This window comes from Gigantopelta aegis, chromosome 12 (genome assembly GCF_016097555.1).
Source record: "Gigantopelta aegis isolate Gae_Host chromosome 12, Gae_host_genome, whole genome shotgun sequence".
NCBI classification, from domain to species: Eukaryota; Metazoa; Mollusca; class Gastropoda; order Neomphalida; family Peltospiridae; genus Gigantopelta; species Gigantopelta aegis.
The window spans coordinates 51,209,250-51,225,622 of record NC_054710.1 but is presented as its reverse complement, the minus strand read 5'-3'; the positions used below and the strand labels follow the sequence as shown (position 1 = coordinate 51,225,622).

General features: G+C 38.3%; 1 protein-coding gene across 1 annotated transcript in view; it reads left to right on the top strand.

The window, feature by feature from the left end:
• The first annotated feature begins 1,913 nt into the window (after positions 1-1,913).
• Positions 1,914-16,373, top strand: part of LOC121386138 — a 16,849-nt gene continuing 2,389 nt past the window's right edge. Inside the window, exons 1-6 of the mRNA XM_041516937.1 lie at positions 1,914-2,129; positions 6,042-6,148; positions 9,506-9,621; positions 10,815-11,132; positions 14,856-15,001; positions 15,840-16,023. Of these exons, the coding sequence (XP_041372871.1) occupies positions 9,549-9,621; positions 10,815-11,132; positions 14,856-15,001; positions 15,840-16,023 (721 nt within the window). The 5' untranslated portion in view covers positions 1,914-2,129; positions 6,042-6,148; positions 9,506-9,548. The remainder of the gene's footprint in view (positions 2,130-6,041; positions 6,149-9,505; positions 9,622-10,814; positions 11,133-14,855; positions 15,002-15,839; positions 16,024-16,373) is intronic.

The window sequence follows — 16,373 nt, the reverse complement described above, 5'->3', positions numbered from 1 at the left end:
GCCATGGCATGTGCTGTGCGGTCTATGGGGAAAGTAGATATAAAAGATCATTTTACACATATAGCAGGTTTCCACTAAAACTACGTTTCAAAATTATCAAGTGATTGACACCCAATTGCCAATCATTAATTAATCAGTGTGCTCTAGCAGTGTCACTAAACAAAACAAACTTTAACTTTTAATTGCTTGGGAAATATTCTGAAGGGTTGGGGTCGTGTTTAGAGGTTAGTCAGAATATCTGCAAAACGTTGTCGTCTTCGTAAAAGAGATATTTCCATTTAGTGTAGCATTCCCTATAACAGCTAGGTATTTCCAGTGTAGATATTGCAGCCAAGAAGGATTCACCAGTAAACTGTTATTCATTAACTGACTGGTCTTCTTTTTGTTAAAATATTGACATTCACCTCTTTCACTATTTCTTTAAAAGCAAAATCAAAACCAATTTGATGCGTTTAAAACTTTAAATATTATAATATATCAGGGCTCGAACTTAACAATTTGTGTCCCACGGCAATTTTTAAAAGAATTGCCATGGGTGAAACAGCCCAGTGACATTTGCAGAAAATAAACATGACTAAAAGGTTATTATTTTCTATGTAGACATATTTCAAATGTGAAAATGTTAAATATTGGCAAATTATGTACACATATATTTTGCCATTGTTGAGGAGTTTTACTGACTGCACAAAAGTGTCATCAGTAATGCTCTCTACATACGGCAATTTATATCTCAGCGAAGGCAATTGCCGTCAGTGCAGTAGTTAAGTTCGTGCGCTGTATATGAAACCAGGGAATTTGTGGTTTAAAAATGTTTGATTAGCGACGATGATCATTTGAAAATCGAGTAGCAACTTCTATTTATTAACATTTTACAATTGTATAGCAACATCTGAAATTGTTTCAAAGTTTAAAAAAAAAATAGTTTGAGATTGTTTTGATTGTCTTTTGTCAGTGGTTCTGTTGACATTTTCGGAAAGTGTCACATGTGTCACCACCAACTCAGACTTAGATTCTAGGGAGACTATATAAATAGTAATCCTTTATTTCAGGCTGGTACAGACAGATCATCTTTCCATCTAGATTTTGAATAAAATCCATGAATCTTCAAAACCTTCTCCTATTCCACATCACGTGTTTTATATTACTGACCCTTTTGGGACTTTCCTGCCCAACCCTCTCTGGACACTGTGTAATATGTTGGGGATATGTAACAAGGGGATATAGTATACGCTATCATAAAGCACACAAGAGCACCTTGATGTATGTTATTCAGTATTATGTCCTTTAGGCGTAAACAAAAAAATTGTGTGTTTCCGGTTTCCCGACCGACCCTAATTTTACGCTGCGACCCTAATTTTTTTTTGACTACCAACCCCCCCCCCCCCCCCCCCCAAAAAAAAAAAAAAAAAAAAAAAAAACCCAGCATCTACCGCGATTTTTGCAGTCCGCAAACTAGGTTCGTAACACTTCGGTTAAAAAAAAAAAAAAAAAAAAAAAAAAAAAGGTCCTACCTTCCTACCCTATTTTTTCCAGAGATGAAACCTGAAACACACATATTTTTTTTTTTTGGCGGCACCGTGTAAAAAAGGTATGGCACGGTTCGAGGTTGCCAGAATCTCTTTTCAAATCTACCTGTGAAGGACATTTTCACAAATACAACTATAAGCCATGGTCGTACCGGCCGTAGCATACCGTCTGTGCCGACCCTGTTAAGGGCCGTCCATAATTTTCAACATTTTCACGAGCGTACAAACCGTACGCGACGGTTGGGGGGGGGGGGGGGGGGGGGGGGTTAAGGGGCCAGCGTACACTTTCTTTGAAAATGGGGGAATGTACACTTTATGGGGGGGGGGGGGAGGTCAAAAGTGTACTCTTTGTACACTTGTGAAAATTTTGAAATTTATGGACGGCCCCGTAACACACTTCCACCAACTTTGATTTGAATCTACAATCTTTAAAAGATTTTGAATTGTCCGACATACTAGTTTTGCTTTCACAAAAAGCGTTTCTCGTGGGAAGGATTAGGCCTATAACTGTGTTGAAGATTCACAAGCATTCTGTCTTTAGTAATGACGTAATTTGACTTCTGCCATGACGTATTAATTCTTTCAGTGTCCGCCATATTTACTGTAAGTGAGCTATGTTATTCTAGTTAATAATAAATAAATAAATAAATAAATAATAATAATAGTAGTAGTGATATGCATAATAGTAGTACTAGTAGTGGTAATAGTAGTAGTAGTAGTAGTAGTAGTAGTAGTAGTAGTAGTAGTAGTAGTAGTAGTAGGCCTACTAGTAATAGTAGTAGTAGTAATAGTAGTAGAAGTATCGTCAACGTCCCTAACTGCGTTATGCTTCAAATTCCGTTCATGAACTGTTTTCTCGTGCACGGTTCGCGCAATCAACATCCGATTTGTTGTCATCGGATCCACATGACTCGTAGAAATTGACTTAAAATGGAGAAAGATGAATTAACATTCGGTGCGTGTCACATGACCTCACACGTGTCAGATCAACAAGGCCAAAGAATTTAAATTTTACGATTTTTAAGACCCCTGTTGTTAGAATTTGTTTTCAATTATTATATTCGATGTGCAAAAGGTATGCTACATTTTTGTGCCTCTATTGTAGTGAATAGTATTCATAATCCATTCATAACAGTCGTAATAATTTTGAGTATATAAATTTTGTTAATTTAGAATCAATTCATAATTTTTATTTTTATTTTACAAACTATGTGCAGGTATGGACGTAATGCCTATCAGTATTGACATCAAATGTGAGCGATGTGTGTTGATGAAACGCGGACCGGACCAGAACGCTTGACAAATTGAATTTTTCCTTTAAAAAAATTGAACGTGAAATCGGCAACTGTGCATAATTAAAAAACATATTTTTTTCATGTACATGTAGTTGTCTTAAAAATGGAAAATGATGAACTGCACATGCGCATTACGATACTCTTTTGCAAACGTATGCGCCTGAACGCAGTTAGAAACGTCGCACGTTTTCCTGTTTACTGTAGGGTGTTTAACTTTTGTTTACTAGAATGGATTTCTTTTACATCCAAATTGTTGATTTTTTACGTTAAATGATTATAATCTATTTTGTTTCACGTATCGTAGCTGAAAAATGTAGAATAATATTTCCGTAAATATCGTATTCGTGTTTTTGTTGTTAGGTGAACGCAGTTTGGGACGTCGATGGTAATAGTAGTAGTAGTCGTAGTAGTAGTACTAGTAGTAGTAATAGTACTAGTAGTAGTAGTAGTAGCAGTAATAGTAGTAGTCGTAGTCGTAGTAGTAATAGTAGTACTAGTAGTAGTACTAGTAGTAGTAGTAGTAGTAGCAGCAGCAGCACTACCGCCGCCACCAGTCGTAGTAGTAGTACTAGTCGTAGTAGTAGTAATAGTAGTAGTAGTAGTAGTACTGGTAGTAGTAGTAGTAGTAGTAGTACTAGTAGTAGTACTAGTAGTAGTAGTAGTCGTAGTAGTAGTACTAGTCGTAGTAGTAGTAATAGTAGTAGTACTTGTAGTAGTACTAGTAGTAGTAGTAGTAGTAGTAGTAGCAGCAGCAGCACTACCGCCGCCACCAGTCGTAGTAGTAGTACTAGTCGTAGTAGTAGTAATAGTAGTAGTAGTAGTAGTACTGGTAGTAGTAGTAGTAGTAGTAGTACTAGTAGTAGTACTAGTAGTAGTACTAGTAGTAGTAGTAGTCGTAGTAGTAGTACTAGTCGTAGTAGTAGTAATAGTAGTAATAGTAGTAGTAGTAGTAGTAGTAGTACTAGTAGTAGTAGTAATAGTACTAGTAGTAGTAGTAGTAGTAGTAGTAGTAGCAGGCCTCGAAATTCGGTGTTAAAAGGGCAGGCTATAATAGCCTTTAAAAATCTAGGAAATGAAGGGCACAAAGGCTAACCTAAAAGGCACAAAGGCTACGTTCATATATTTTCAAAGGGCACCAAGGCAGTCTTTTTTAGGAAGTCAATTTAACCAGAAAAAAACCTTTTCCGCATTTATGGATTATTTTCAATATATATATATATATGTATGTATGTGTGTGTGTGTGTGTGTGTGTGTGTGTGTGTATGTGTGTTAAATGGAGGTTGCGGGGTGTGCGCGCGATGATGTTTATGTCCCCCACCCCACTTTTTGGCACCTTCTTACGCCGTGCCCTGGACCCAATCACTGGCGTTGTTAGTAGACATGCCTGGACGTTGAATGGATATGAGCATACTAATTTGTTTGAAATTTGAATCATTAACGCGTGTAGGTACCACGGTAATTGGTACGAGATCGCATGACAGTACGGTACGTGTGTGGCGATTAAACGGCTTTTATTACAAACTGCTAAATACTGTAGGTATCGTCATCTCATAGTACGTGCGATCTCAACAATACAATCAAAGATTTCTCTATACCACATGCACAGACTACAAGTCATCGCGTTTTTTTCCGCATTTTTTCCGCATGCAAAGGTGAAGGTCATTTGAAGAGACGTATTTTCGTTGTTGGCTACTGCTTAGGCCTAGTACCCAGAATTTGTTAATATACACGGGTGTAGCCTGTAGGAAGATACCAAAAAGTGGGGTGGGTGGGCACACAGACACACGTCGATGCTGTACAAAGTACCCCCTTTCCCGCTTCCTACGCCAGTAGTATAGGCCTATCAACTGCTGAGCATGGGTAATAATTAAATAAACGGAATAGTAGAATAACCACAAACATTAGTTCACATTTATTTAGTGTTTCAGTAATTGGGTAATTTGGGTGATTTTAGCATGGGTCCGTTCAATAGGCTAATACACATTAAAACTATAAGTCCGCCCCACAGGGAACGCCTTTTTTTTTAACTATGAAATTTACCACAGGTTATTCATTTCTAGGCCGATTGATTTGTAAATTGCACACAAAATTAGTATTGTTTTGTCATTTCCAATACACTTTTACTTTTCTTGTTACGTCAAACAAAACTGAAATTAATAGCAAAAAACTTATTTTTTTTTATAGAATGATGGGACAGACTTTTTTTTATAATTTCAAAATTTGTCATGAAGAATATCGATAACAACAGCCCCAAGTTCAGCCAGCAAACGTTTGTTTTCGTGAACTATTTGATTGGTTCTCAACGTGGCCATTTGGTTTATTGTGAAGCGCATAAACCAGTCTAGCGGACGTTTTTCCGCTCGGTCTGCTTGAACGCAGCTGACGTTTAAATACTAGTAGCTAATAATAATAATAATAGTAATAATAATAATAATAATAATAATAATAATTTTTACCTATAATAATGAAAAGGTTTTGGCAATTTTTGTCCCTCTTCCTTCCGTAGGCATGGTTTAGCCTATTTAAAAAAAAAAAATATTGCCCCGGGATTCTTTTTCGGCTATTTACGGGGTTTTTCCGTAAATGTACGACGTTAAAACTTTCGGCAAGTTACGGTGGGTACGTTTCAACTGTAATTTATCATTTGTTACATTCGATGTGCAATTATAATACATGACCAAGAAACTGTATACAAACACTACCGAGGAACATCGAATTCGTGCATGTTTAATGTTTTAAAATAAAAGTTAGGGTTATACAAGTTTTAAAAAACCACACATACACAAAAGGGGCACCACGGCAGGTAATTAATAGGGCACGGTTATTCATAGCCGTAAAGTAACTGGTATTTTTGAGGCATCACGGCAAAGGCACACGGCAGTACGGCAAATGCCGTGGAGCCGTCGTGAATTTCGAAGCCTGTAGTAGTAGTAGTAATAGTAGTAGTAGTAGTAGTAATAGTAGTAGTAGTAGTAGTAGTAGTAATAGTAGTAGTAGTAGTAGTAGTAGTAGTAGTAGTAGTAGTAGTAGTAGTAGTAGTACTTGTAGTAGTAGTACTACTACTAGTAGTAGTACTAGTAGTAGTAGTAGTACTAGTAGTAGTAGTAGTAGTAGTAGTAGTAGTAGCAGCACCACCACCACCGCCGCCACCACTACTACTAATAATAATAATAAGAGCAGAAAAAATGTATTTCTCTTTAATAAATGTATATTATTTCAGTTCCACGTTCTACATGATCGCTCAACTGACAATAATCTACTTTGTGGAAGGCAAACAATCTGATTACAGACCCGGGTAGATTTTATCCCAGGATGACGTCACTCATGGTATGGTTAGCGACAAATTAATTAAAATTGAATTATGTTTTGCTTCATTGAAACGTTTCAATACGGTTGTGATAGTCTTGGTTTTGATGCCAATTCCAGCCATGTTTTCTATATCGTCAACGTCCCTAACTGCGTTATGCTTGTAACTCCGTTCAGTTTTCTCGTGCACGGTTCACGCAATCAACATCCGATTTGTCGTCGTTTGCTAGTCGTTCATTTGTGATGCTTTTCTTCACAGGTCAGGATCATTTTCATTACCAATAAAGTTCAGACAAGTAAGTATCTAAATGCCAAACTGTACAAACCCCTAAAATTATTAATTTTACTAAGTCGTTTTTGTTTATTCCTTAAAATTACCGATATCGCGTCCACATGGCTTGTAGAAATTTACTTAAAATGGAGGAAGATGAATTAACATTCGGTGCGTGTCACATGACCTCACACGTGCCAGACCAATAAGGCCAAATCATTTAATTTTTATGATTTTTAAGCCCCCTGTTGTTAGAATGTGTTTTCAATTATTATATTCGATGTGCAAAATGTATGCTACATTTTTGTGTCTCTACTGTAGTGAATAGTATTCATAATACATTCATAACAATTGTAAATAATTTTGAGTGTATAAATTCTGTTAATTAAGAAACAAAATTATATTTTACAAACTCTTCAAGTGTTAGCGATGTGTGTTGGTAAAACGCGGACCGAACCAGAACGCTTGAGAAACTGAATATTTAAAAAACTTATATTTTCCATGTAGTTGCCTTAAAAATGAAAATGATGAACCGCATATGCAAACGCATGTGCCTGAACGCAGTTAGAAACGTTGCCCTAAGCTTAGATGTTTCCTGTTTACTGGAGGGTGCTTCACTTTGGTTTACTAGAATGGATTTGTTTTACGTCTACATTGTTGATTTTTCACGTTAACTGATTGCAATTTATTTTGTTTCACGTATCGTACCTGAAAAATGTAAAATAGTATTTCCGTAAATATTGTATTCATGTTTTTGTCGTTAGGTGAACGCAGTTTGGGACGTCGATGGTATATGCTTTAAATGTATATTTTATGGTGATAACAGTTTAAGCACATAACCTTGTTTCTTTATGAAAGCAAAGTTACATACCGCTCGCTAAACCCCACCATGGGGATCACTGTCATCCTCTGTAGGTTGACCAACATTATTTGCTGTTCTGTCTAGCTCTTTGATATTCATAAATACATGATGAAAGTTCATCTGTGAACAAAATTGACTTGTCATGATTTCGTATATCGACTGTATGCAGGGGCGGCACTGTGTAAAAATAGTGGTAGGCCTACGGCTCGTGGTTGCCAGACTCACCTTTCAAATTACTTGTAAAGACATTTTCACAGATATAGCAAATATACCCCCCCCCCCCCCCCACACACACGTGGTATGGTGGTGTCGTGGTTAAGCCATGCATATATTAATAAGGAAGTTCAGTGGATAAGGCAGGTAGGTACAGGGGTCGCAGTCCGCTACCGACTCAATGGGTAGGTGTAATACCATTACACACTCTTCTCTCTCACTAACAATTAAGGGGTCATCCATTTAGTACGTACGCACAATTTTCCGATTTTTTGCACCCCCCCCCCCCCCCGTACGCATGCGTACGCCAGTGCCCATACCCCCCCCCCCCCTTGCGTACATACGTAAAAGATCGTCAGTCAGTATCAGTAAATGTAGACAATGCCACCGTCGATGTCATCATGGTATACTATAATTAATGAATACTGCTCATTGTACAAATGTATTAAACAACGCTTGACGACGAATAAAATGTTTCTAAATGTATTATAAACCGGAACGTCTGCTCTGTTTTAATTACAAAAAAATTCAACGTCAGTAAATAATCAAATTAACTATATATATATATATTTTAATTTTACCCTAATAACACCCCCCCCCCCCCCCCCCCGCCGTACGCAAGCGTACGCAAAATGGCTCTTAAATTTTCAACCCCCCACCCCCCCAAAATGCGTACGTACTAAAAGTATGCCCCCTAACAACTAACCAACTGTCCTGGACAGACAGCCCAGATGGCTGAGGTATGTGCCCAGGACAGTGTGCTTGAATCTTAAATAAATATAAGCACGAAAATAAGTTAAAATGAATTTATGGATACAAATGACACATGGTTTTGAAAATACTACATAACTTTTGAGGAAATTCACCCCCCCCTTAGAGCATTACGTAATCATAGAATGAATCTCACGGGCCTCGGTGGCGGCGTGGTTAAGCCATCGGACTACAGGCTAGTAGGTACAGGGTTCGCAGCCTGGTACCGGCTTTTAACGACTCAATGGGTAGGTGTAAGACCACTACACCCTCTCTCTCTCTCTCTCTCTCTCTCTCTCTCTCTCTCTCTCTCTCTCTCTCTCTCTCTCTCTTTAACCACAACAGCTAACTCACTGTCCTGGACAGACAGTCCAGATAGCTGAGGTGTGTGCCCAGGACACGGTATTGTCTATCACTAACCACTAACAACTAACCCACTGTCCAGGACAGACAGCCCAGATAGCTGAGGTGTGTGTCCAGGACACGGTATTGTCTATCACTAACCACTAACAACTAACCCACTGTCCAGGACAGACAGCCCAGATAGCTGAGGTGTGTGTCCAGGACACGGTATTGTCTATCACTAACCACTAACAACTAACCCACTGTCCTGGACAGACAGACCAGATAGCTGAGGTGTGTGCCCAGGACACGGTATTGTCTATCACTAACCACTAACAGCTAACTCACTGTCCTGGACAGACAGCCCAGATAGCTGAGGTGTGTGCCCAGGACACGGTATTGTCTCTCACTAACCACTAATAACTAACTCACTGTCCTGGACAGACAGTCCAGATAGCTGAGGTGTGTGCCCAGGACACGGTATTGTCTATCACTAACCGCAAACAGCTAACTCACTGTCCTGGACAGACAGCCCAGATAGCTGAGGTGTGTGCCCAGGACACGGTATCGTCTATCACTAACCGCAAACAGCTAACTCACTGTCCTGGACAGACAGCCCAGATAGCTGAGGTGTTTGCCCAGGACAGCGTGTCTGAACCTTAATTGAATATAAGCACGAACAAAAAGTTAAATTGAATTTATGGATACAAATGACATGATTTTGAAAATACTACATAACAGTTGTGGAAATTCATCCCTTCCCTAGGGCATTACGTAATTATAGAATGATGCTCAGGTGAAATAGGACAAATGAACGAATGTGTGATCAACTGTTATAGGTTGGCAACGTCAGTACATCCACTATAGCACTATATCATGTGGAAATTAAAATAATAACAAGCGCTTGGTCATACGTTTTAAAAACTATTTTTTCTTTCAGAGTTAATGACCGCTGACCCCGTGAAGTGACAGCGTGAAGTACCATGTCACTGGACATTCACTGGACGTACCAACTCATCGTGATCGTGTTAATCGCTTGCTCAGAACATGTATTAGGTTAGTCAATCAAGCAGCCTGATGACCTATGTACAGGTTTACGATAAATTACGGGTCTGGTAACATATACAGGGGTGTGGGAGCTGGGGCGACAGGGGCTCAGCAGCCGCCGCAATATTGTTTTGTGGGTCAACATAACCACTATCGCTAATTGTGGAAGTTTAGTGGACATTGCGTTCGCTAGCTGCAAACGCTAGTATAGTACAAGTTTGCAAAATATAAGGAATCTACACTGACAAGCATAATATGACGTTTTTTAGGACATGACTTTAACATGACCATGAAGCTGAATAAAATTAAATGTCACCTTTGTAATTTGTAATACTGTGCTTAAAGTCTTATTATTTAAAATACAATGTATACACCAGTCAACAACCACAATTCCTCAAACTACGGTAAAACAGTGTAAATATATGAAAATATATGTAAAATACAGCAATTTTGGGCTATGACCTTGACCTTGAGATATCACCTTGAAAATATTTTCAGAATGCTACTGTAATAAGCTTTGAAATGATATATGTTGCCAACTTTCTGAATTAAATTTCCACGGAATTACGACTGACCCTGAACTATTATGTTTTATTTCAAACTCTGAAGTGAATATAAAGTTAAAGGGACATTCTTGAGTTTGCTGCATTATAAGATGTTTCCGACTAATAAAATATTTCTACGATTAAACATATCAAGGGGCCGTCCATAATTTTCAACATTTTCACGAGCGTACAAACCGTACCATGGACCAGCGTACACTTTTTTTAAAAATGAAAAATGTCCATCAACATTTTTCATTTGGGGATGTACACTTTTAGGGGAGCGGTGGTCAAAAGCGTACGGTTTGTACGCTCGCGAAAATGTTGAAAATTATATCCAACGTGTTTCTGGTCGTCTTAATATTTGTAAAAAGCACACACTGGATTTTGTCTTCAAATAATTTCGTACGTAGGCTACGAACAAATCGTTTTTAGGAAATAAAATGAAATTTAACCTAATACAAATAGAACGATCAGAAACACATTCAATATACAGCCACTAATATTTTATGCAGAACAATATATTTGATATGTAATTACAGTCGTCAAAAAGTCTCTGTTAGTCGATAACATCTTAAAAATAGCAGCAAACTCAGGAATGTCCCTTTAATTAACACTACTGTTTAATTAATATATCTGTGTAACATGGCTATTTTGCAGGTGTTTGTGTTTTTTCTATGAGCAAGAGTATGGCGGTGACTGGTCAGTCACTCGTCTTTAATTACGAAACCGAGGCGGCCATTACATTACGAATTGCGTTCTGTCTGAACGATGTTATAGCGGGCGCCTGTGAACGGCTTAATACTAATGACTCGTTGTGTAACGCTACAGACGGGTATACACTCACGCCAATCTCCCCTAGCGCTGTCACGCTCCAGATACGTTCATTTGATGCAGCAAAGCATGCTGGGGTATGGCGTTTACGGAGAGGGAAACACGATATGTCAAAAACGTACAACTTAACAGCCCCTTTTGGAAGTAAGTAAATAAAAAAATAAAAAGAAGTTAAAGTTTGTTTTGTTTTAGGACGCCACTAGTGTATATTGATTTATTAAGCCTCGGCTATTGGATGTCAAATATTTGGTATTTTGTTGACGTATAGTCATAGAGAGGAAACCCGCTACAGTATGTGTGTGTTTATGTGTGTGTACATGTGTGTGTTTGTGTGTGTACATGTATGTGTGTGTGTGTGTGTGTGTGTGTGTGTGTGTGTGTGTGTGTGTGTGTGTATTATTGTTAATGCAGAGATTAGGTTATCCTAAATACATACTATTTCAATCCCATACATCAGTGTTACTTCCTCGAACAGACAACTAGACTGCGTGATCATTTAGTTTGAGGGTTCTTGATTCTGGAGAATTATAGGTCAACTCGTCAAACAAACGCTATAATAAAAAATGGCATTATTATAATACATTCTCAAGAATGCATAAACAATTCTAAAACACAGTATTAAAATACATCAAAATACATATATAAATACATTCTGCGGTCTACAGATTAAACCGCATCGTTTAGTAAAAATAAACTAATTCTGCACAAAACAACAGTTAAATTGACTACATTAAACAATCTATCTATCTATGACTACATTATCTAACATCTCTAGCTAGCTAATTATATATATATCTGTCAAAAAAGAATCTATCTATCATGGAATTATCTCTTTAATTTTGGCATATTTCGTTATTTATGATCTATCTATGACTATCTATGCTATGGCGGCAGTATCTATCTAGCGTCGCACGAGGGCGCTGAAATCAGTACTTTGTGTGGCCACCAGCAGCAGCAATCACTATGGCATAGACTGAATGAGTCTGAATCCGGGCACGTGAAATCCCAGCCCATTCTTCCTGCAGTGCATGTGACAGTTGCGGAAGCATGAGGCGAAATATTCACGCTGGCGTACACACCTGTCCAGTTCGTCCCATAGATGTTCAATGGGATGATTCTGGCGATATTGATGATGGTAGAACAGTCACATGTTGACATGAGTAGTGAAACCATGTTACACGTGCCGTATGCGGCCTGGCATTGTACTGCTGGAAGAGTTCTCTCTGTCGATCCAAAATGGGAAGCATGTGACGGCGAAGAACTTCAACCCGGTAGCGTACAGCTGTCAGGTTGCCTTGTACGAACACAAGTTCACTTCTGCCGGTGTGTGAGATGGCTCCCCACATCGTGACACTCCCTCCACCTAATCTGTCAACTTGGGCGACGCAGTTCTTGGCAAAACGTTCATTGCGGCGTCTATAAACACGTTGTCGTCCATCACATCGCTGTAGAAGGAAACGTGACTCGTCGCTGAACCATACTCGCCGCCAGTTCTACCCCTGTACATTCGTGCACCAGCGAACACGTAAATGTCGATGCTGACGTCGCAGGACGGGGTCAACATACTGTCTCCTGGTTCCGAATGGTTTTGCAGGCACCCTTCTCAAACCAGGTATGCGTCCAGCAGTGTTCGTTGCTGTGGCAGTTCGGTGACGCAAGTGCAGAACCCGGATATAGCGATCTTGTGCTGTAGTTGCTATGCGAGGTCTTCTACTTCTGGGCCGGTCTTCAGCTGACTGAAACTGATGGTACCTGTCCCAGAGACGTGAAATGGTGTTCTGATGGACGTTCATATGGCGTGCGACTGCTGACTGCGATTCACCTAACTGGAGACGGCCTATTGCAATGTTTCGATTCGACAGGCTTAGTCTTGGCATCTTGTAACTCGTCTACGTCGAAATGGAAATGAGGCATCATTGCCAGCATTGCAGCTTTAATACCCATCACTACCCCAATCATTTCTCAGAATTTCACACGCATTCGCCAAAATGTGACCATTTCACGCCGATTTCCTGCAATTGTCGCACAACGTGCCACAACGTGCGTTAAATTTGTTTTAGGGTGCATTTGGGCATGCTGTCCCATTCCAGGAACATTAACAAACATGGTCATTCAGCAACATTGTACAAAAAAAACCCGATACTTTGTAAAATCAAACACTTTTCTTCTTTCCCTATCACCTATGCGTTTCATTTTTGACAGAGTATATATATATATATATATATATATATATATATATATATATATATATATATATATATGTATATGTATACATTATTACCGTACGTCAAACAACTGAACATTAATCAATCGCCGGTAATCTTTAATGATTACTTACAACAAACAGCAATTACACATACAGCAATATATAGTATTAATAAAATGGAAGGTACACAAACATTACAGGGCCGTAGCTAAGATTTTTTGTTTGGGGGGGGGGGGGGGGGGACTGAGTAGTTATAGTCTAAAACTCGTTAAACGGTTAACAAGAGAATTTTCTTTAAGTTTGTATAATTTTTTCCGAATTTTGTTCGGTGGTGGGGTCTGCTCTCCTCCGACCGCCCCCCCCCCCCCCCCCCCCCCCCCCCCCCCCCCCCCCCACCGCTGGCTACGGCTCTGCATTATCGTAAGTATTGTGGATACAAGTTACCCGAACACTCATACCTTTAGCTGTGGGCTTTAGGGCAGTACCATCGTGGAATCGTCAAAACGTCTATACGAACCAAATAAAGTAGTACTAATACTAATCTAATTTAATATTAATCCTAACTCAATATTCGCACATATTACTAAGAGAACTACTAGCCATTCGTTCAGTGATACTTGACTATAGAGATATCGACTATAGTTACAGCTTAAGGATCACACACACAATCTAACTAAAACAACTACTAGCCACTCGTTCAGTAATACTTGACTATAGAGATATCAGCCATAGTTACAGCTTAAGGGTCACACACACATTCTAACACTTACATTAATTCACTTTATTGTTCTATCCCAATTAATGTTAATTGAACCGCAAGTTTATTTAAATCTTATTTGTAATTTATAAACCGTACTTTATGTATGTTAATAAAATAGTAAAGTGAATTAGAAAAGTAGAAATATAACTCACCAATTATTCCAGTATAGTTTAAAGGCAGATTTAGAGTGCGTAGCCTGTGCATATCGTGACAGGTGAAAGAATGTCAGGTGAGTGAAAATACTGAATAGCCAACAGACACAGCTCAGCAGTCTATTAGTTGATGGTCCACTGTTTAAACCGGTATGTGCATGTTCTTACAGTTCCTAGCCAAACGTTTATGTGTGTATGTGTTATGCATACTAAAATCATTAAAATCATTAAAACCTTTAAAAAACAAAACAAAAACAAAAAAACACATTGTTATATTCTCCCAGCACTAATTAAAATCATGTTCTTTACCTTCATATAATATGCATTGTCTGATTTGCCACTATGGAATCGTCTATAAGTACAGATTCGTTCATTCAAGTCGTGTTTTCTTTACCTTCATATAATATGCATTGTCTGATTTGCCACTATGGAATCGTCTATAAGTACAGATTCGTTCATTCAAGTCGTGTTTTCTTTACCTTCATATAATATGCATTGTCTGATTTGCCACTATGGAATCGTTTATAAGTACAGATTCGTTCATTCAAGTCGTGTTTTCTTTACCTTCATATAATATGCATTGTCTGATTTGCCACTATGGAATCGTTTATAAGTACAGATTCGTTCATTCAAGTCGTGTTTTCTTTCCCTTCATATAATATGCATTGTCTGATTTGCCACTATGGAATCGTCTATAAGTACAGATTCGTTCATTCAAGTCGTGTTTTCTTGCCTTCATATCATTGCAGCCGTGGTGAAGAATTCTCTTATCAATCTTGCGAGTGCCCTCCCATCATCAACACAGGTTAACTTCAGAGAAAATTTTCATGTCAACGTCATCATCGGTTGTGCATTTCCAAGTGTGAATGTGTTTTGGGTGTTTGGTGACAATAAAGTAAGTTTATTTTTAATGCTATTTAGTTTGTTGTTGTGGGGTTTTTTTTTTTCTTCTGTTGTTGGTTTTTGTTTTGTTTTTTATTTGTCCAATGCACTTGTGATCAGATTATCTTTACTTATCTAAAGTGATACAAAACAATTTAACAATAAAAAGGAGAATTTATCTAATACTATTTTGAGCTAATATAAATTCGGGTTCAATTACCACCAATAAAGATGTGCATGTATAATATCGTACAAATAATTTTATGATACCATGGCATCTTAGAGAGGAAACCCAATACCCTTTGCATTAGCAGCAAGGGATCTTTTATATGCACCATCCCTTTGACAGGATATCACATACCACATCCTTTGATATCCCAATCGTGGTGCACTGATGGGAACGAAATAGCCCAATGGGTCCATCGACAGGGATTGATCCTAATCCGACTGCACATCAAGCAAGCGCTTTACCACTTACGATAATGGTTGTGACTCTCCTATAGTGAAAACCATTGCTGTTCTTTAATTCAGACTCTGGATCCAGTTATTACCACTGATGATACTGGTTGTGACTCTACTCTAGTGAAGACCATTGCTGTTCTTTATTTCAGACTCTGACTCCAGTTATTACCACTGATGATACTGGTTGTGACTCTACTCTAGTGAAGACCATTGTTGTTCTTTATTTCAGACTCTGACTCCAGTTATTACCACTGATGATACTGGTTGTGACTCTACTCTAGTGAGGACCATTGTTGTTCTTTATTTCAGACTCTGACTCCAGTTATTACCACTGATGATACTGGTTGTGACTCTACTCTAGTGAAGACCATTGCTGTTCTTTATTTCAGACTCTGACTCCAGTTATTACCACTGATGATACTGGGTGTAAGTCTCCTTTAGTGAAGACCATTGCTGTTCTTACGATGAATGGTGAATTCATGACTGGCCCTGTAGATGTCTATGTTAAACTGATTCATCCATCGTTTGAGAACGAAGTTCATGACAAAAAGCTTGGTAGTGTTCTCTTTCCAGGTAAGAAAATATGACTGGTAAAGATTATGCAACATATTATAGCATACAGATAATTTGGAAGACCATGTTGTTGAATATAGAAGTACATGTTGTTGAATATAGAAGTACATGTTGTTGAATATAGAAATATATGTTGTTGAATATAGAAATACATGTAGGTTATGAGTATGGTTACACATCGTAAGCACTTGTTCCGAATTGACTGAATCACACACATTTGAATCGACAGCTAGGCCAAAACATACACATACTTAAAACACTAGTATTGTAGTGTCTGTCTTGGTGATACACATAATTATAGAAACACTAGTATTGTAGTGTCTGTCTGTGTCATACACTACAATACTTGT